A 21,761-nucleotide genomic window follows, 5' to 3' on the forward strand; every position below is an offset into this window, starting at 1 on the left:
TGTGTGTGAGAAAGTCTCTTGTGGCTCAGGAGTATTTTTTCATCGTAAACAGCAATTACATTTTCATTTTCAAATCCTCCAGGAGACTGAAACCAGTCCCATAGGAAGACATCCACAACATCATTAAGGCAACAGCACACCCAGAGATATAGACTATCACCATCATCTACTCACAGGGGAAGTTGTCACACATTACTTGTTTTATTAGCTCCTGTCTGAATAAGTGTCTCGGGCCTAATTGTTGTAGGAATTAAAAGGACAAACACATTTGACAAAGGCCACTGTCTCACTTGTCAAATATGTGCAGATCATTAAACGTATGCTGAAGTACAGCTGTAGTAATCTAAAGCTGAGTAGCTGCATTCTAGAAAATAACACAGATTTTCAAACTATTTCTCAACAATTAATATTTAAGTCTTTTACCATATTTTGAGCAGCGACTCCGTGCTCCTTGCCCAATTACACCCAACCCTCGAGTAAAAACTAATGTCATTAAAAATGCACTCTCGAAGCATAAACCATATTTTTTTTTTAAGTACTTAGCAGCTGCCTCCTCTGCTGTTGTGGAAGAGGTATTGGGTGAATCCGTGACAGATCTGCAGTGATAACTGTTTATACCCAGGAGAGCGCAAGACTGGGCGAGTGTGTGTGTATGTCCTGGCAGATGACGAGAGAGGATGATGCTGCTATCGAGGCGGTGGAATAAGAGAAAGTCATTACTGTCCCTCATCAGCCAATTGAAGACGTGTTTAAGTGGAAATGAAGAGCCTCATTGATGCTGATGGCTTGTTATGGTAGATCTGTTCAGAAAAGAGGATCCCGGGGTGAGGTTCATATTTCAATAAATATTTGATGGGCGAGGACTTAGTATTTTTGTGTGTGTGTGTGTGTGTGTGTGTGTGTGTGTGTGTTCAGCGGTGGGGGCTCGATTGATTATGTGTGGCTCTAAGCGTCTGCATATCTATGAGGACCCCTTTGAATGAGGGAGAAGATCACTTTTCTCGTTCCATCTCCCAAGTGGGGAAGTCTTATTTTCTTCTTCTCTTCATCATTCTCTCCATCTCTTCTATTATCCTCTTCACTGCCATCCATCATGCAATCTATCACAGTAAGGGCTTAAAGAGAATGCATTGAGTGGGCTCTGCAGTTGCCATGCATGCCTAGCTTATCTGAGAAAAACTATTTGTTCCTTTATTACTTCAGTCAACATAGGAGGGGGTGAGCAAAATATATTATACTGAGCTATAATTGCCCATCAGTTCTTACCCCATACTTAAGCTTTTGTCACAGAATTGCATACAGATGTGGGCCTCTTCAAGTTGCCCACTTGTAAAATAGCATATGTGGCCCAAATATCCCAAAACAAATGTGGGCCTCTTTCTGGCAAACATGCAGTGCTCATGGCAAGATGCATTCTGAATGGGTAACTAAAGTAGCCCATTGTGAGAATGGCCCAAATAGCACAACAAATATTCAGGTCACCTTTGGCACAATTGGTTGACATGCCGTATTGCTATGGCTTACTTGTGGCCCAAATTTAGCTCTAGAACAGGAGCGGACCGTCCAAGTGCCATCATTCCACATGTTATCTGTGGAGGATGTAGGGCTGCTCGATTATGGAAAAAATCATAATCATGATTATTTTGGACAATATCAAAATCACGATTATTCAAACGATTATTAATATGTGCCCTTATTCTGAAGTCTATGTTTTATTTTGTAATCACTTCCGGTTCCGGTAAACACCGATGACGGCTGCTTGTCTTATTCCTCTGTGAAACCAGAATATTGGTGCCCTGTTATTCAAACACTTAATGATGGCAACTCTAACACTCTCTGACCGACTGACCGGCGCGGAGCAATGCGGGTCCGGTCTGAACAGCCAGGCGGGAGTGCGCTTGAGAATGGCGGTGCGCAACGCGGCCGCTTCATGGTGTGCTGCTGCCCTCCCTGCTTTTTCCACTCGCGCTGTTTTTTTCACCGCAGATCACTACACCTCAACTCGCCTCCTTCACCTTACTGCTGCTTGAGAGTGAGAGCCAGTCAGCTGCACCGCTGAATGCTTTGGGGGAAGGACTGAATTGCGCATGCGCGTCTCTTTCGGAAAAAAGTTCAAATAATTGTTTCAACTCGATTATAGCAGTTTGGAGATCGTTTGACCCCATAATCGTAATCATGATTAAATTTCGATTAATCAAGCAGCCCTAGGAGGATGTGATATGATGTAGATAATTACGCTACAGTATTTGGTAATGTACCAAAACCATTGCAATGAAATCATCATAAACATCTCATAAACATCTCTTCATCAGGTCGTCCCTTGCTGTAGTAGTGCTCTGTTCAAATGGGTTGTCAGTTGCCATATCACTAATCAAAATATGGAGTTCTTTGCTCAGTATGGTGCCCTGAGTGTGTTTTACTCTCACTACAGCGAGCTATTCACTTTAGTCTTGAAATGGAGTTCATCTGTAACATCATCATTCTTGAGCATGGCTGGGAAACAGCCACTTCATCATTAATCTGCAGCGGGGTCATCCACTGCCTGACTCAGCAACCCGAGCATCCAGCATCCGAACTCATAAGAACGCCCTGTTGTCACGCGGGCCGTAACTTTTGGACATTTAAACATGTCTTCATCTTTTCCTGAGCAAGATAATAAACTTAACATAGCTTTTATTGATAGCATCTCATTCCTGTTCAGGGACGTTTGGAGGAGTGGAGAAATATCGAAATATACATTAAACAGGGTTCTTCAAACTACTCCTTTGTGTACGACACTTGAAGTAAATTTTCACACCTGAAAGTCCTGAAAGCCTTTACATTTGAATGGACTAAAAGGCAGAATTGGCTGACTTTGTTGAAGTCTTTGCCGTTGTAATTTCATTATGAAAAATGAATTACCTTGTAGTTCAAACATCCTCGTTGGAGGTGAAGACTCCAATCAATCCTGCTTGTTTTCCTTCTTCAATTTGGTTTAATGCTGTCTCAACTTCCTGCAATTGGTCCGAAAGTCCCTAACCCTAAATATTTGGGGCTCTCTGTGTATATTTATAGGTTACAGAGGATCTAATGCATCACCTAAAATGGATTTCTGAGTGTGGCATGATTTTTATGCCTAATTAATCATTCTGATATTGAATGATGCAGAGGTCACATGTCAGCGATATCTGACTAAAGTGGTTTTGACAGGAGAGTTCAAATGAAAGATTGATGACAGCTGTGATGATGTACTCTAATATCACTAAACAAGGCTGAGTCTGTGAATCTCATGCTTGTAATGACAAAAACGTACAGAACAGTAGTTGCATCTTCAAATTCTTCATATTATTATTGAGTTGGCAAAGCTTTAAGGCTAAATTAGTGCACCAGAACATGCACTGTGCCCTATGAGACTAAAGAACAAACCATCATTAGTTTCAAGTTGCACTTTATATGTGCTGATGAGGTGTAGTTTTCAATTTGGACTGACCTCAATTATGGCACAAGTAAATCTATATTTCCCTGCTTTAATACAACGTGTACTCAGTGTGAAGCTCTGTGTTGTACGCACCGCTCTCTTCTTGAGTTGTGGTAAAGATAGAAAGTTTAGAAATAAAATTATGACGTAGATTTGACAACACTCTCTAAATAAGGTTCCCGAAGTAAGTACATAAGTGCTGAGTTAACAAATGAGAAACTTCTCCCCCAGGAAAACTGTGCCACCACCTACCTCCTACAAGCTGATGAATTGCAGCAGAGGTTTTAGCTTTGCACCTGCGTGAAAATTGTGTGTGCGTGTGTGTGTGTGTGTGTGTGTGTGTGTGTGTGTGTGTCTGTGTGTGTTTAGTCATCCCTCACACAGACCCTGTCTCACGAAGCTGACATGACAGGACAATAACAGCTCCTCAGGTTTGATTGGACATGACAGGGACCTGCCAATCTATCTGCTGTGCTGAAACTGGACGGACAACCTGTAATCTGAGTGTCAAGTCGAGTAAATGTATTTTCTCAGAAGACTTGAACAAACAATTCATGTTGAACAAAGTGTTATTCAGAGAAACGGTGCAGCGAGAGAGAGGTTCTCGAATCAATGTGTAAACAAACAATAAAGCTGCTGGGGTTGAACGAATTTGACATGACAAGCAATTTGTTCAAATGTATTAGAAATACCCCTCTCCCTCATCTGTGTAGTCTCCTCTGTGGCCTCACTTGGTGAGAAGCTAACAGGCTAGCATGCAGATTTTTTGTCGATGAAGCATCACTAGCTTATGGCTGTTTGTTACTATAACGTCAATACTTCTACACTCTGCTTCTTAGGGACGGGAATCGGCAGGGACCTCCCGATACGATACAATCACGTTTTTTTTTTTTAAATACTGGACCACGGAAAACAGATGAACCATACCTTCAAATACAACATTTTTTTTCAAATATTAACTATATGACTGCAGGGCAGCCAATAAAGAACATAAATAAAAATGTGCCCTATTATTGTATAGTACCTGTCAACTGCACACAACTGACAGATTAAGAAATATATGCCTCTTAGGCTACTGTTAAACAATAAATAAAAGGTCAATGAGATATAATGAATAAAAGTTTACTTAAAATATAAACTTGAAATAAACAAAAAGTAGGCTATGCTTCACTTTTGTTTGCATGTAGGCTATGCAAAGCTAGTGCTTGGATATGTTAAGATTGTTGTGCAAAAACAAGAGCTGGTCAACATGCTCTGGGGTGAGGTTGGTCCTCCCCCCCATATATCGCCCTCCCTTATAAAACAAATAAATATATGTGTTTAAAAAAAGAAGTATCGTCATTCACAAGAATCGCGGTTCGTAACTGAATCGATTTCCCCCCCATCCCTACTGCTTCTCAGATCCTTTGGTGTCGTGATTGTCAGCTCGGGACGGCTTTGCTCACTAGCGTCCTCAATTTTCGAAGCAAAACAACTTAGTATTACTGCCTTACTTAACTAATAGGTAATGAGGAAATGCAACTGTTCAAGTTGATAGTGAGCGCCCTCTGCTGGATCAACTACTTCAGACAGTCCGATGAACCTCTAGACTGGATATTGTTGAATGTGAACGGGTCATTATGACATTACTAATCAATTTTGAATACAAATTCCCAGCCATTAATGTAGCACTGTCAAATTTTAGATCATATGGGGATCCTTCTAACTCACTGATATCACCCCAGCTCTATTACGCTCTTCAGCTTTTTTCAGCTCAGTCTTTTGGTCTTTAATTATAGTCTTTATATGAAGATTGATCTCCAAATCCTCCAGTTGTACAATAACTAAGAAAAAATATCTTGGATGCCAGAGTCACCATGTTGCACCTTTTGGGACATTTGTAGCCAGAGACTTTGCAGTAGTGATAGCCACCAGGGGACGATCAGACGGTGAGCATTCAATTTATGACAGAGTCATGTTGTCTATATTTGTATACAGTCTATGGTGTGTATTTTAAAGCTCGCAGTTACACTGTTTTAGTTATTCTGACCACTCTTGTGAGCATCGTTTTCAGACTGTTTCAGTAGAAAACTCACAATAACCAATTGTATGCTAATAGTGCTAAACAAAGTTAGCGATTAGCTGTCTAACGCAGTGGAGCATTTAGCAGCAATGACAGATATTTTCCTGAGAACAGGACAATGACTATTGGATTCAAATTTGTCAAGTGGACACAAAAACTGCTCCATACGATAGATATTCCCCCTGTGTGTCTGCTGGATGTGTAAACAGGAAAACATTTACAACACTGTGGCTACATTAACTTTATGGGGTGATATTAATCATTTATAAGTGGGTCTTAAGCTAACCTGCATAAAGGATCGATGATTTGAGCCGCTATACACTCTATAGTCAGCATGTCCTTGATTTAGTGGATTAATAAGGATGCAAAGACAGCATGTGGGAGTATATCGTGGAAGAGAAGGCTAATTACTGTATGCATACAGAGAGACTGGAGTGATAATGACACAGCTAATGAGACCATTAGCAGACGAATAAGATGTGTTTAATATCCATAGTGTACACCAACTACCATCCACATACGCTTCATCTCAATCCTGCAAAAAACAAGTTCTAATTCTATTTCCTTGGTATACAATCTTCACTTTTTTATTTGACGTACTTGTACTGGGTTTATCACGTTGGTGTTTTCCATTGCTTTCAATCAGTGAGTTGATTACTTTTTTTCCTTTACATCCTGTTTCTCCCTGCATCACACTCTTAGTGACAACCTGGTGTTTTTTCTCCACCCAGCTGACGGGAAATTCCCATTACCATTTTTTTTACACATCGATAATTTTTTCATTGGATCCTTTACCTTATCTGGTTTTGTATATGTGTAAGGTTAATGTCTGTGATCTGATTTCCTATTTTCCCATTTTACAGGAATCTGGGAAAGTCAGGACTCAGAGTATCATGCTTAGGACTGGGTGAGTAGACTCTGAACTCTCCTTCAAGACCCACGTTGCAATTGTCCATTACACAGATAACACAAATATTACTCTTTGTTGATTGTTGTATTAAGTCAATAATACACTCAATTAAAGAATTTAAATAAAACAAACAACATTCAATTTAGGATGGTCACTTCCTTGGAGGCGTTGATGAGCAGGGACAATACCTTGTTTTCACAAAAAAATTAGCTTAGATACTTTATCATTGTTAATGATTGATAGAAAATTATGAGGGGCCTTTCAGAAGACGGTCAGTGTTGTAGGCAGAGACCTGCTAGGGTGATCACATGTTTTTGTTAAGTGCACAACCTCACGGACGGCGGCCCCTTATCACAAAAAACTCTCTTGTGACTGAAATGGTGAATAAAGCGGAGCATGATTTTGAACTAAAATGGTGTCAGGGGAAGGCTTGTGGTGCCATGCAGAACTTTTGTGTTATAGGGTGTAATATCTGACTCTGAGGCCACCTTTGAGCGCTGCAACCCCAGGTGGTTCATGGTACACTGAGAGTTTGGAGTCAGACTGGCTGAGCAGCACAGAGCAGAAAAGGTCAACATAATGCCAGCTGCCTGCCACATGTTGAGCCCAGGGCGGACATGGAGATGGCAGGGGAGGAGAGGAAGAGAGAGGGCAAAGCTCAATGGTGTTTCACTGATTAAGTTCAAGGACCATTGCCCCACACAGGAGGATAATTGTGTATGTGCATGCACGTGTGCATGTGAAGCATGTATTCTACATTAGAAAAGTCTATTGTTAAAAACCGACACTGTCACAGACTCATATTACTGACTTACAGTGCAGCAGACTGAAAATGCATGAAATGCTAATTAAGTCGAGTTAAACTGTGAATGTGACATTTGTTTCTGTTTGTCGTCCGTTGTGTGAACCACAGCCTGGAGGAGATGTAACTGTTGCACTCTTTAGAGAGCCAGTCTGCAACTGCATGATGATGCCCTCAGAGAATCACTGGTTCAACCAGAAAATGGCTTAATTTACATAATGGTGTAATCAACCTCTTTTTCAAGGAATTGCACTTTTTTTTTCTTTTTTTTTATGCTTTTCAGAATTCACACAGTCTGTTTTAGACAAAGCGACATGCAGAAACTAATCCAGAGATTTAGGCCACTTGTCAAGTGCTAACTGTGTTAGTTTCACATCAAAGTGTTAAACTTTTGTAGTCGCTGTTTCTTAAAGAACCTTTCTAGTGACACTACTGCATCTCTGCTCGCTGTATTACAGCTGCAATGTGAATTAGGAACCCAGGCTGCTTTTAGAGAGACAACACTAAAGCTTCCGTACAGTGTAAGACCTTGAAATAAGTACGTGCAATTAGAAAGTGCTGAATGATTGTATTTGTACACTTTATATTGAAAAGGCACTTGCATGCCTATTGTTAGTGAGTGGCCACATGACGTTTTTAGGTGTGTTAGTATGAACGGGGATTAAAAATAATGCATAGCCAAAAAGCTTCTGTGGACAAAGATAAAAAATTCAATGTAAACTAATAAATTATATGGATGTGTCCTTAGAGATGGGAGATGATAGAGTTGCTCTGAGAAGAGGAGACTTTTCTGAAGATTGTTGACAGACAAGCCAGAGAGTGACACCCATGCTCTGATGGCTGGACTGTGATTACCTTTTTTGTGCAGGGATGGAAATGTCAGAGACGTATAAGGACACGGAGGGAGAAGGAGTATAACCCCAAATGATTGAGTTCAAGTAGATGCAGACCCAAAAGTCGTTCTGTAGACAAAAGTGATTTGGGCAGCCATCAGCAGCTAGCGGAGGTCGATGAGCAGCGGAGTGACAGGTGCCCTGTCAGGCTGATTGAAAACGAAACGTGCCTAAACACTGTGGAGAGTTTCAGGGTGTGTGAAGTGAGACCTGCTGGAAGGGCTCTGCAGGAGTTGAGGCAACTTGGCAAACTTGGTTGGCTGAAATCCAAGTTGAGTTCTTGATGAAAGTTACGCAACATTAAAGTATCAAGTCGACCTTGATATGGATTGGCTGGCAAACAAAACACTTCACTACAGGGAAATTGATAAATCATTTGCTTTGGCACTGAAGATTCAGAGCAGCACAGCTGAAGTGAACTTGAGCAAAGTAAAAGGGAAGGAAGGAAAGCCACAAAAGAAAATAAATCATTTTTAAACATTCAAGATTCAACTTGAAATAATTTCAGTTTTCTTCTGCTCTAAGTGGAGAGCCGCACCAAGATGGATTCTATTATATTCAGTATGCTTTCAGATCAGCTAACTTTTTTTTTTTAATGGTGTAAGTTCTTGCTCCTGATTTAGAATATAAAGGGAGATTGAGCAGAATATCTTTTTCTTTTCAGTCTATTAAGGTTCTGCTATTTGATCATTGTCAGCTTAATTTATTCCCCCACATTTAACTCCCATACTCAAATGTGTGTAGCTGAGGAAGTAACTTCAAGATTCTGGAGAATGCTTTTACTGAAGCTGCTTCTATATGTTCGGTTTAGAGTCAAATAGTCAAATAGACACTTAAGCACAGTATCTATTTGAATAAAGATCCCATGTGATTGAAAGCTAGTTCTGTCCAATGGGTGCACTTCGTAGGTGTATAGGAATGCAGTGTCCCCCAGCTCTCAAACAGGCTCCACCCCCCAGCTCCTCCAAAGATGGTTACTTCTTGTTTCAAAAAACCATGATGGTGCCCGACAAAATGCTCAACTTGAGGCTTCACAAACCAATTGGTGATGTCACGGTGGGATGACGACAACATTACCACGACATATTCAACATTGAAAAGATCTTGGTACCGTACACGAATTAAGTAATTTTTTTCGCTACCGATGTCGTCATTTAAACTCCTAATTAACACTTTTCACGATGCTTCCCAGAGGATGGAAAAAAATAACTGTAATGGGAAATTTAGAATAAAAAACAAATCCTATAGGGACTCATTTGGCAGATTATATATTTGTATCATGTAAAAAAAAAATACAAATTGTTACTTAACAAAACATTTTCCTTGTATTACTCCCTCTTTACCCTGGCATCACTTCAGACTGGGAAATTCATTTCACTGTGAAACTGACTAGTTAAAAATTTTCATTGCACAATGCCAAATTCTGAAAGGCAATTTGATATCATTCCACGGACGATTAAAAACGTTAACCCCACATCAAGCAGAACACAATTAAATTCCATGCATCTGAAAAACCCTTTGTTGGTTAATTGAAACTGATTAAACAAAAACATCATGACAGAGAGGCTATGAAGAAGGATTCGTCGATGAGTGAATTCATCATAGCCGCTCAGACCGGGCAGTCTGTTCCTGCTGATAATTCAATATCTCCTCATTCACCGCAAACAGGCGACGGAGCGACTCTAGGGAGATCTGCAGTGGCGTCACTCTTCTGCCTAAAGCAAAGCTCACTGGTGGACTGTCTGTGTGTGTGGCTGACAAAAGAGGAAATAAGGTTGATGCAGAAGTAAATTATCATCAACACCGTCTGTGTGAAACTTAAACCTTGTTCTTGTCCTCTCACATTCTCATGCCCTATGCACTTTCATCTGTATGTTGTCCTGAATGTACTGATGCGGCAAAGAGAGTGAATTCCTGAAATGCAATCCTGCTTCTCCAAGCGATAAAAAGAGCAGAATGTGATGTAGTATATCCTCCTTCCCTCTATTTCTACCACTTTTACTTGACTCTTATCTGTGTTCCACTTTTTCTTGTACTTTAACCTCATCCTTTAAAATCATATCTTATCTTATAAGCCAACGCATATACTCACAGTACTGAGGGGATCAGACAACCTAAGCCTTCTGCATTTTCTCTTTGTTTCATAGTCATAACCTAAATAAAGCAAAATCCAACGTCTTTATAATTTTGAACCAAGCTAGTGCAGTAACTGTTCTAAACCTGGCTGTTTGATTATCCTGTGTTAATGCTGCTTGCAGTTTTCTTTCTGAAACTGTAAAAGAGGTAATTAGGCCACAGCAAGTAAAGAACCCTGATGCTGCACCACCGCTGCTTCCCCTAAGAGCTGTTCACCTGTTAATTCAAAGTTCAGTGAAGGTTCACTCATAACACAGAACTACAAACTGCTGCTGTTCTCATGAACATGCAGTTGGCGCGTTCATGAAAGTAATAATGAAAGTAGTATGTACAATTAAAACAGAATATTTACACTTTAACAGTGTTGCACATACGTGAAATTAAATTTCGTGGATTGAGAAAATATTATTACTTGTGTTGTAATACTACTGACTGTAGTCCAACAGCAGCAGGAAGGAATGACCCGTGATACCTCTGTTTCAGACACTTGAAGAATCAGTATAAACAGCGTAAGTCTGTCACTGAAAGAGCTGTCCGGTGCTGTGATGGTGTCCTGCTGGTTCTCCAACAGAGATGACCGCTTCGCTATTGTTCTCCTCCTACCACCTCCACAGGGTCAGCGGATTATCCCAGGACCGAATTGGCCTTCCTTATGAGTCTGTCTCTTTCTGCCAGCACTCGAAATACTGCTTATCCAGCAGCCAACTCGGCTGATGCCACCACAATATTTATGCCAATACTCTTCAGTTCATTTTGGAACTTTGTCAGAAAAGGTTTTGATTCAAGTCTGTTTATTTTCAAAAACGTTGTTCAAAATTTTCAGGTGCAATGTTTCTCATATTGTGGCGACGGGGTGGAAAAAAAAACAGACAGAGATTATGTTCTTTCTGTGCATGGTTGAATTCTGAGGAGTTTATGCTGTTTTATCTCTGCTATGTAAGCAGAGCTGTAGCCGGAAAAAGGGCTGAGGTGATTCAAGCAGAATTGTTATGAAGAAATCAATAGAACGTGAAGCGGGAGTACAATAGACAAGGGATTGCAACACAACTGAAAATAGGCTCTGTGTGTGCGTGTACGTGTGCGTGTGTGTGAGAGAGAGAGTTTGTGTTGCATATACACTCTTTAAAAATAAAAGAAGACATGCATTCTCTTCAAACAAACACACACACACGGAAAACAATCACACAGATTTTGAGATAATGATTAATTATTAATAATTTGTTGCTTAAATTGGTTTCAGTACAACAAAACAGCCACTTAATACTTGTATCTAAAAATGGACACGTATAGAACATTGAACAACATCCCTGGTTACATTTTCAGGCATGAACCCCAACCCCCCAGAAACATCAGCTATGTAACACGTAATAAATTCATTTTTGTTGAACGAGCCACTATGTTAGAATTATCCAGCTGTCAAATTCAAACTCCAAATATGTCACTGCTTTGCCTTTCCATTCCCCTGTTGCATATTCTGACTCACCATTAGGCATTATGGGACATATTGGGGGGGGAGAGACGACTGCCACACACAAAGAACGCGTGTCTAATTGCTTTGCAACATGCGCAACCCTTGGACAACCATAAATTAAAATGAGTCCGTCAACACAGCTGCGTGAAAAGCCGCAGCCGCAGTTGCAGAAGCATTCGCCGACCTTTACAATAAGTGTATTCAACCCCGAGAGTAAAAACCCAGAAGAACAAGAATCCAGAAAGTACAATTTCTTCAAAAATAAAGCAAAACTACAAAGTTCTATAAGTAAGTGCCATTCAAGTACTACTAAATTGTTAGTTTAAATGAAAAAAAATTTATGATGCAAGCCAATTAAAAATGGATGGCGGGTTGCAATTGGCCCTCGGGCCGTAGTTTGGACACCCCTATGTTGCCAAACCTGCATGAATTGCAGAATGATATTTCCCACACAGCTTTGGAATGTGAGTATATATGAGGTGGTGGGTTGTTTTCTTCTCATATTGTTTGACTCACAATAACTATTTCACATCCAGTCTGCCCAGTCAGAGACAGGAAAGGTGTAGTGAAAACAGTAGAAGTGATTGAGAAGTGGAGAAATGCAAGGGAGAGGATCTGTGGCTGAGCATGAGGGGTGGACGAATGTAGTCATTGCTTCCTCATCCTCTCATGTTGGAATGAGAGCAGACACTATGCTTACTCACTAGTGAGTCTTGAGGAAGAAAAGGAAAGTACAGGCTGGGGCGAGCTGGATGCTTTACTTCAGTCGATATTTATGTGATCCCGTCTATCACGTCCATCGATCATCACATTCAAGTTGAAATATTTGAACTCAGGCCAAAATTTGCAAAACAAAAATTTGTATTGCGTAAGTCATTCAGTCCTTTGCCTTATACCCAGTAAACTAAGTCCTGGCACCGACCTGAGCTAGAGAATCATCAAACCAGTCAATGGTCGGCGTCAAGTAGTGTTGAAAATTACCTTCATCCAGACACAGCTCCTGGAGGAGCCAGAAAAAGTCTCCGAGCTGTGTGCTCCGGGTCGGGCTTCTGGACACACACACAACAGCGCTGACTTCTCCGGTGTTTCACACTTGTAGCTACCTCAGTCAGTAGTTCTCCTCTCCTGTCTTCCGCTGGCTATCAGCTGATAGTTCACTCCTTCTAATAATAATAATAATACATTTTATTTGGAGGCGCCTTTCAAGTCACCCAAGGTCACCTTACAATACAATAGTACAGGATAAAAGATAAAAACATTAAAGATAAAAACAACATTAAAACAGAACATCAACATAAAAAACAAGTGAAGTGCACAGGGTCCAGTTATAAGGAGTATGCCAGTTTGAACAGGTGAGTTTTGAGTTGACACTTGAATGATGTGATGCAGTCTGATTGTCTTATGTGTGGGGGGGAGGGAGTTCCAGAGCCTGGGTGCTGAGCAGCTGAAGGCTCGGGCACCCATGGTACTGAGGTGTGTCGTGGGGATGGTTAGCAGTCCAGAAGAGGATGAGCGGAGGGTGCAGGGGGAATGTATTCCTGAAGGGGGTCGTGGAGGTAAGTGGGGGCTAGATTGTGGAGAGCTTTATAGGTGAGGAGAAGGTTTTTGTAGTCGATACGGTATTGTACAGGGAGCCAGTGAAGTTGGATGAGTACAGGAGTGATGTGATCCGATGATTTGGTACAGGTGATGGAGGAAAACAGGGGAATATTCACTGGTTGTGTTTATTCACGTAACTTCTTCCCACCACGTTTAGGGCTTGCAATGCGTTCGATATGAATGCAGCATCAGACATAATGTCAAAACTGCTATGTCTTTACATTCTGGCGATAATCTTGGTTAGTTTTTGAATCTTTTAAACTTATAATACTCACATCTGGTTCCTTAATAGTTTAGTCTCAGGTCCTTCAATGGGTTAAAAAATGTGTCTATTCAAAAATGAGGTTTCCGTATATAAGCAAGGTTGATCTATATTTGGTGTTTGTGTGTCTTGTCTAGATAAATCAATAGTTACAAGCTTAACCACCTCAGAGATGTACTGCTTCATTTTATTGAAGCTGGAAATAAAAACTAAATATGAGTCAGCCTTTCTCTCTGTGGGCAGACGAGCTGAAAACTGCTGAAAAACAGAGTTAGGAGGTCAGTTAAAGTGAGACACCAGAGATACATGTTTCATCTAAATGTGTGCCATCTATCTCGCTGCCAGGTACAGGACTGGATTCAAAACTCAACATCCAAGTTAAAAGGACTTGCACAAAGCTGAAAGAAAAAAAAATGCACCTCTTGCCAAACCAGAAACTGTATCTGATCTCTCTCACTCATTAAAATCCCCATTTTCCTTCAGTTTTATTCCATCAGCCTGCCTTGTATGTAGACCGCTCTAATTGGCTATTTGTGTGTCGCCAAATCACTGTTCCTCTCATACGTCATAATTCTCCCCTATTTCAAATCATAAATGTCTAACTTGTTTGATATCAAACATAATACAGGACTCAAATTCAGTCACACTGTAATCTGTTTAGATCAGCCCTTAAACAGCAATCAGGGATCGTCTGGAGGACAGAATCAGACCCAAAACTGGCCAATGATCCTTTATTGTGCATAAGGCATTATGAGGAGTTAGTCTGGATCTACCCGTTGAGTCAAGCACCTTTCCCTTTAAGGTTATCAGATTAGCTATTGTTGCATAGCAACATTGAGTACCACTTCTGGCACTTCCCACCAGCAACTGCCAGGAAAAGAAAATAGGCAGTTTGTTGTTGACAGGACATTAATTTCCATCAAACATAAAAGTCAGTTGAATGTAGAGAATAAGAGCAGAAACTCTGCAGGGGTTTCTTCCCATGCTGAGTCTCCCGCCCACACACAAAGCTCAGAGCTGCAACCGGACATCGTCAGCTGTGATTACATTTCCATCCCCCTGGAGACTGCTTCAAGGGGCAGATTAAACACACACACACACAAGGATTTACACACCAGGATGTACGGGAAACAACCCAGTAAATAACACACAACCTCATGCACACACTGAACAATAACAACTGTACTATAGGTGCAGTAAAGCTAAAATGCCATTTTTGTGGTAATAATGTCCAAAATAAATGTCAATCCCCCCTCGGCTGAAAAGTTAGATTATGATTCTGCTGATGCTGCATGGTGAGAACTGCCGCTTTCTGCTCCTTATTAACTTAAGATAATAATATTATTACGCACTAACAGATCCAATTTATCCACAGCCTTGCCATGTGTAAATTCCCCTCAGTGGAGTTGATGCTATTGCAATGTATGGAATAATGAGGTCTGCTGTATCGTAATGTCCTGCCAGTTAAAATGAGCAGGGCTTGAGTGCTGTTTAATTGTCCCCCGTCTCAGGTGAACGTCAGTTTGCTTTAGGACAATTGAGGAGTGGAGGTGAAGAGAGTCACAGGTAGAGTTGCCATTTACTATGAAATGTTGGCCACTAAAAGGTATCGGAATGGAGAAAGACAGAAATTTCAAATGAGCAGAGAGAGACTCATTGCCTGAACGGAATTAATGAGAACTCTTAATCTGCTAGAGGGGTTGCGTTACTCTTCTCAAAGACAGGAGGCTTAAATACTATGGGTTTTTTTACTTGATTGACCAAATCTTCTACTAGAAAGGTCGGTTTTAAATTATGCATTTCCAAATGACACATTTGTCTCTTTAAGGTCTGTACAGCATATGAACCCTCTAAACTAAAAAGGATGAAACCTCAGGAAAAGCAACAAAAGAGAGATCACTGAGATTGGACATGTAATAGTTTTAGATGAAGAAAAGTGGTAGCAATCCCAATTTTGTCATGACCAAATTTAAGGGATCCAATTAAATACATTATTAAATGATCAGTATATGTGATTATTGTTTATATAAAGCATGGATGGTATTATGATTAACTTGATTATTACATTTCCCTCAGAATTTAAAAGTTTTACTGCATACATCACTGCATACGAAAAAATATTTAAATAACACTTAACAAATATATAAATACACGTAGTCATATATGCTTCTCACTTTCTGTTTGTTTCTCACTCACATGAAGACTGAAATAATTAATATGAAAGAATATAAAATGGCAGTAATAATTTGCCAAATCCACAGTTCATTTACAGAGCAAGATTTTTGAGCCATGGTTAATTTCATCTTCTTTTTTGGTAATATGTGTTCAGGGTCTGCAATCTCAGGGTCATTATCAATCTTAGGCTAAATAAACTGACTAATGATTTACAGCATGTATCACTCGATAATGTACTAAACAAAAATAATTAGGTGAAAAAAGGTATTTGGAAGACAAATGGGTTTAATATACATTTAAAATATAATCTTGTCCTAATGTCAAATAGAATAAGAATTTCATGATATATATGGGTTATCATTATTATCATATTCTCGCTCTCTGTTTCTGAATCAGTGCAACTCTAGAATACAGTCATTGATGGGAACTTTTATGATGTGGAAATGCATTCACTGTTTCATAGCCACAGAACTTGCGATGCCTGAAAGTGAAGGCGCTAAACGATTTTTGATGGTGAGGATAAAAAAACTCTGCTGCCAAATTTCTAACACATGGCAACCCAAACTACCTTGTGGCTTGTCAGACAGCCCTGACTTTCTTGCTGCTTTCTTTGCACACATAAGCCTTGCAGCATTTAAAGGTTTGCACCAAACATATTTCTGAGAATGAGGGTGTGCCCCCCCCCCCCCCCCTCTCTCCCTGTCTGTCTCACTGTCTGGCAGGGTATTAGATAGCTAAAACTGTTTTGACATAATCTGAATGGGAAACGTATCCTGCCTCAACAAAGCCACATACATAATTCAGTGAGGGAATGTGCAGAGGATTTAGTGTCTGCTCTGATCCAGGTGGTTCAGTCTTTTGTTTGTCATGTCGACTGTGCTTGTTTGGCAATGAGGATTATGACGTGATCGACAGACAGACATGAGAACGTACAGATAGAGGACACAGGGTCCTCCATGATGGTGACAAACAGTCCCCAGTGAAAGGAGAAAGTGTTAACAGACATTCTCACAAGGTGATCCCTCAGAGCCGCAGCTCTGAACACGACATATTCTTCTCCTGGGAACTTGACAGCCTCTTTCAACTAGTGTCACAGCCCGGGATTAAGCTTGTCCTCCTGCAGGATGTCAAATACACACACACTGACAGAAAGGACTGATGGGATAGAAAAGTTTCCTAACGCTGCAATGTCTCTCCTCCCTGCAGGTACATGGGTGACATTCGGAGGACAGATAACAGACGAGGTAAGAAACATTTTCTTGTGTATTAATTGTACATTTAACCTTAATGGTCTCTTTGCTTATTGATTTTTTTGTAGTCTATGTATGGTAGTGATGAGTATCGTATATGTGTTAAACATAAACACACGTGGACCTAATGTCCTATACTGCTGGATGTGGGGACAGCCCTTTAAACTCTCTGTTTATTACACTCAGGGTGAACCATATAAAAACCCACATCAAGGATTGTGTTGTCAGGAAAAGGGCAAGTCTTAAAAACACTGAATTCTGGTTGTGGATTGTTAGGAGACATCACCAAGCTTGAAATACAAATGTGTAAATTAAGTGCGATTGCAATGATGTGCTGCGAGATGTTCACACTGCTATCTACAGGATGCCCATTATTTCATAATGAACAAATGCCATACATGCATAGCTGTGTATAATATATATATATATATATACTGTATATATATACAATATTCTACTAAACAACCATACTCATCATACTTTCATACTTTGTGTGGAATGTGGTTTTAAAAACCTTTTTAATCATACTCTTTCTGTCATGTCTGTGCAACTGTTTATATAACACTTTCCTGCCTGAATTCATGGAATTGAAGGAACAGATTAACTTTATCTAAACACATTAATATAGGGACCAAAGAAACTGTATGATCATTAAATGAACATTAACCCTCTTGCACCTTCAACAATCTGTCAGATTAGAGTGGCACGTGAACCACATCACATCTAGGGAGACTATGGAACATCTGTCACACCATTTATTTCTAACTGAGTGGTTTCATAGTTAACCTTGATCACATCATTAACAGCTGGATGACCTAGTACTGATGTTTATTCATTCCAAAATGACTTTACACTGGCAACAGCCATTTGCCTGACGCATTGTGTTGTCAGGTTTTACTGTCCATACGTCCATCCGTCCCTACCCTGTGAACATGATATCTCAAGAACTCCTTGAGAGAATTTATCCAAATTGGTAAAAATGTTCAGTTAGACTAAAGGAGGAACTGATAATAATCTGGTGGACAAAGGTAAAGACACACAGTCAATGTGACCTAACATTACATTTGTTGGGGCTTGTGAAAACGTTATTGGAAGAAAACCTCAAAGGAATCCTTTCAATTTTGGAACAAAAGTTCACTTTGACTCGCCAATTAACTGATTCGATTGTGGTGGTCAAAGGTCAAGGTCGCCTCACAAAAAATGTTTTTGGCTTCTCATCTCATCAAATGATCAGTTGTCACATACAGTTGCAATCAGAAATATTCAACCCCCTCACCTCAATAGACATTATAGTGATGTGGATGACAGATAGTGACAATAAATGACAAAAAAACCTCATCAAACAACAAAAGATATTTATTGATGCGTATTTTAGTTATTTTGACAACAGAAGTTGACTTAACTTTGAAGTTCAAATGAAAAATGTAACTCTTTCAACACAAGTGTATGTGCAGTATTATTCAACCCCCCCTGCTTCAGTACTTTGTGGCGCATCCTCTAGCTTTTATAACTTCTAAAAAATGTTTTCGGTAAGTGCGGACAAGCTTCTTACACCCCTCGATTGGAATCTTTGGGTTAGGGTTAGGGTTATCTTGCAGTCACACAGGGAGTTGTTCTGACTAAGTTGCTGAGGGTCCTTGATGAAATGCTGGGCTTTCTTCCATGGCCAGGCATGTTTGAAGCTGCTCCATCAGTTGTAAACTTCCTTATAATGTTCCCAATTGTGTCTCTTGGAATATCATTTTTTGGGGAATTCTTCTTCTACCCAAGGCGTTTCAGGTGTGATGAAATAATCTCCTCTCTCAGCTTTTGTGTAAGCTCCTTTGTCTTTCTCATGATTGCTTGAATACCTTCATGGGAGGGGTTTATATATGCATCACAGCTGAAGCAAATGAAGGATCAGTTTAGAGTTCCCAAAGGCTTAATAATGTCTCAACTCAACTTTAGGACAAAAAAAACTGTCAGACAGCTTTAAAAACAACAATATTATATAGGGGTTGAATAATTGTGACATGGCTATCTTAACAAAATATACTGCTACACACAAATACTACATCACACATTTTCCGTGTTGATTTTCTTTATCACTCAACTTATAAAGAAGGCATCTGAAGCAGAATCTTGATCAAAGAACAAGATTCTGTCTACTTTAATTGATAAACACCTTAAAATCTTTGGGGGGTTGAATATTTCTGATTGCAACTGTATTTGTGATGTCATTATGACCGAACCATATTGACAATTTCCCCATCATCAGTTACTACCCATGCACCCCGGATCATCTGGTTTCTCTCTACAATAATGGTCTCCAAACTCTGCTGAACTCACTTGCTCCCCTCAAAACTCGGACTCATTCACCCACCCTGCCCCTTGGTTCTCCTCTCACCTACGTCAGCTGAAAGCAAAAGGACGTCAGCTGGAGCGGCTTTCCAGAAGATCTGGACTCACTATCCACAAACAGATGTATCATGCCCACATCATCAAATACAAAGACGCCCTCTCCTCAGCCAAATCCCAACACTTTACAGAAAAAATCACTGCTGGCGCTGGGAACACAAGGGCCCTGTTCTCAGTGGTCAACAACACACTGCGCCCCCCAGATTCCCTTCCCCCACACTTCTACTCCACTGACCACTGTAATGCCCTGATGTCATTTTTTAATACAAAAATAGCTACTATCCACCAGCAACTGACCCCTCACATGTCTAGTTGTCCACCCCTTCTAGTTCTCCACTCCCCCCTCTCTCTACCACTTTCATGCTTCCCACCCTCCTCCCTCTGTGCCTGTTTACAGGAAATCAAATCCTGGTTTTCCTCCAATTTCCTCAAACTAAACAGTGAAAAAACGGAGGCAGTCCTCATTGGTTCCAAACACACCCTCACCAAACAGCCCAGTTTCACCCTCACCATAGACAACTCCTTGGTTTCCCCCTCTCCTCAGGTTAAGAGCCTGGGTGTCCTCCTCGACAGCACTCTATCATTCCATACCCACATCAACAACACTATCCGGTCTGCCTACTTCCACATCCGCAATATCAACCACCTCCGCCCCTCACTCACTCCCAACACCGCCTCGATCCTGGTTCACTGCCTTGTCACTTCCCGCCTGGATTACTGAAACTCCGTTCTCTTTGGTCTCCCACACAAACTCCTCCATAAACTTCAACTGGTACAGAATGCTGCTGCCCGTATCGTCACTAGAACACCATCCATCAGTCACATCACCCCCGTTCTACATCAACTCCACTGGCTTCCTATTAAAAATCGCATTGACTATAAAATCCTCCTCCATACATTTAAGGCTTTCCATAACCTCGCTCCTCCATACCTTTCTGCCCTACTCCATATCAATGCCCGTACCCGGTCGCTCAGGTCTGCTTCCTCCATCAGCCTGACCGTCCCCCGAGTCCACCTGTCCACCATGGGATCTAGAGCCTTCAGCCACTCTGCCCCTCACCTCTGGAACTCCCTCCCCCCTCACATCAGGAACATTGACCCAAATTCAATCACTCTTTTTAAATCTACCATCAAAATCCACCTGTTTAGGCAGGCATATAACTTTTAATGTTCCTGTTTGCTGAAATTGTTGTTCTGCTGCTGCTCTGCTTTGTGCATTTTAAAATTGTTTTATTAACTGTATTGTTGACTGTTGTACGGCAACCTTGAGTATCCTGAAAGGCGCCTAATAAATAAAATGTATTATTATTATTATTATATGTTTGGAACATTTGGACTGAAACTGCACTGGTTTGCGAAACTGCCATGGTTGGCGACAGTATAAAACCACAGGGCCTTAATGCTCAGAATAATTCAAGCAGACACAAAAAAATTTTGAGTAAAATAAGATCAAATAGAATATAATAATTCAAAATAGAAATAAAATATAACTATCTAAAAAATATATATACACCTAAAGAAAAAAACAAGAAAAACAAAATGGAATCCAAAAGGGCATGTGTTCGTGTGTGTGCTTATGTCTCCTTTACACTCATGTCAATGAACTATAACATGCTCTGATGTGGCTGCTGGGGTCCTGGTCTTGGTCATCACACAAACGTACACACACATACACACACACACACTGAGGGACAAGAGAACAGAGTCCCCCCCTGTGATAAAGTAGGCTTATGTAAGAGCTTTATTTTTCTTACCTTAGGGCTCAGTGCCATCAACTCGTATCACAGACTCAGAGCCTGGCACCCTCCTTCTCTCCGTTATTCTGAGTGTCCCCAGTTCAATGTCACTGTTACCACTCCTGCACTTCACTCCACCAGGCTGCTCTGCTGTCGAGGGCAGACAGAGAGTCTGTCTCCAATATTCTTTTGATTCCTTAAATGTCCATGCTCTCTCTAGTTCAGTGTTTCTTAAACTATGTTGGTATATCCCCTCCTTCAGAAGCAGAATAAAGTTTCTCCCGACCCAACAACTTTTATCAGTCATTTCAAAGGTAAGAGGAGCCATTAAAAAAATTATGAATTCGATTTTAATGAAATAAAGTTTAGCATGATAGCATCAGTAAAATTTATTAAATTTATTAAACTCAGCCTAAAATTCCTACACAGCAGCAACAGTACTGGCATCGCTGTTGGGTTCAAAAGTCCTCTGTTGTCCTGATTGGCTCTGGTTCAATGTCACTGTTTTCAAATGAACTCTAAATATACTACAAGTCCTCAGTAGAGTTCAGTGTCCTTTTTAAGAGATGCACGACAACTCTGACACCCAAAACACAGATATTACATTACAC

The 21,761-nt window shown here is 40.5% G+C and overlaps 1 protein-coding gene across 1 annotated transcript in view; it reads left to right on the plus strand.

The window, feature by feature from the left end:
• Nucleotides 1–21,761, plus strand: part of kcnab1a (potassium voltage-gated channel subfamily A regulatory beta subunit 1a) — a 66,565-nt gene that overhangs the window by 24,580 nt on the left and 20,224 nt on the right. Inside the window, exons 2-3 of the mRNA XM_062386039.1 lie at nt 6,383–6,426; nt 16,974–17,011. Of these exons, the coding sequence (XP_062242023.1) occupies nt 6,383–6,426; nt 16,974–17,011 (82 nt within the window). The remainder of the gene's footprint in view (nt 1–6,382; nt 6,427–16,973; nt 17,012–21,761) is intronic.

This window comes from Platichthys flesus, chromosome 4, assembly GCF_949316205.1.
Source record: "Platichthys flesus chromosome 4, fPlaFle2.1, whole genome shotgun sequence".
In the NCBI taxonomy this organism is placed as follows: domain Eukaryota; kingdom Metazoa; phylum Chordata; class Actinopteri; order Pleuronectiformes; family Pleuronectidae; genus Platichthys; species Platichthys flesus.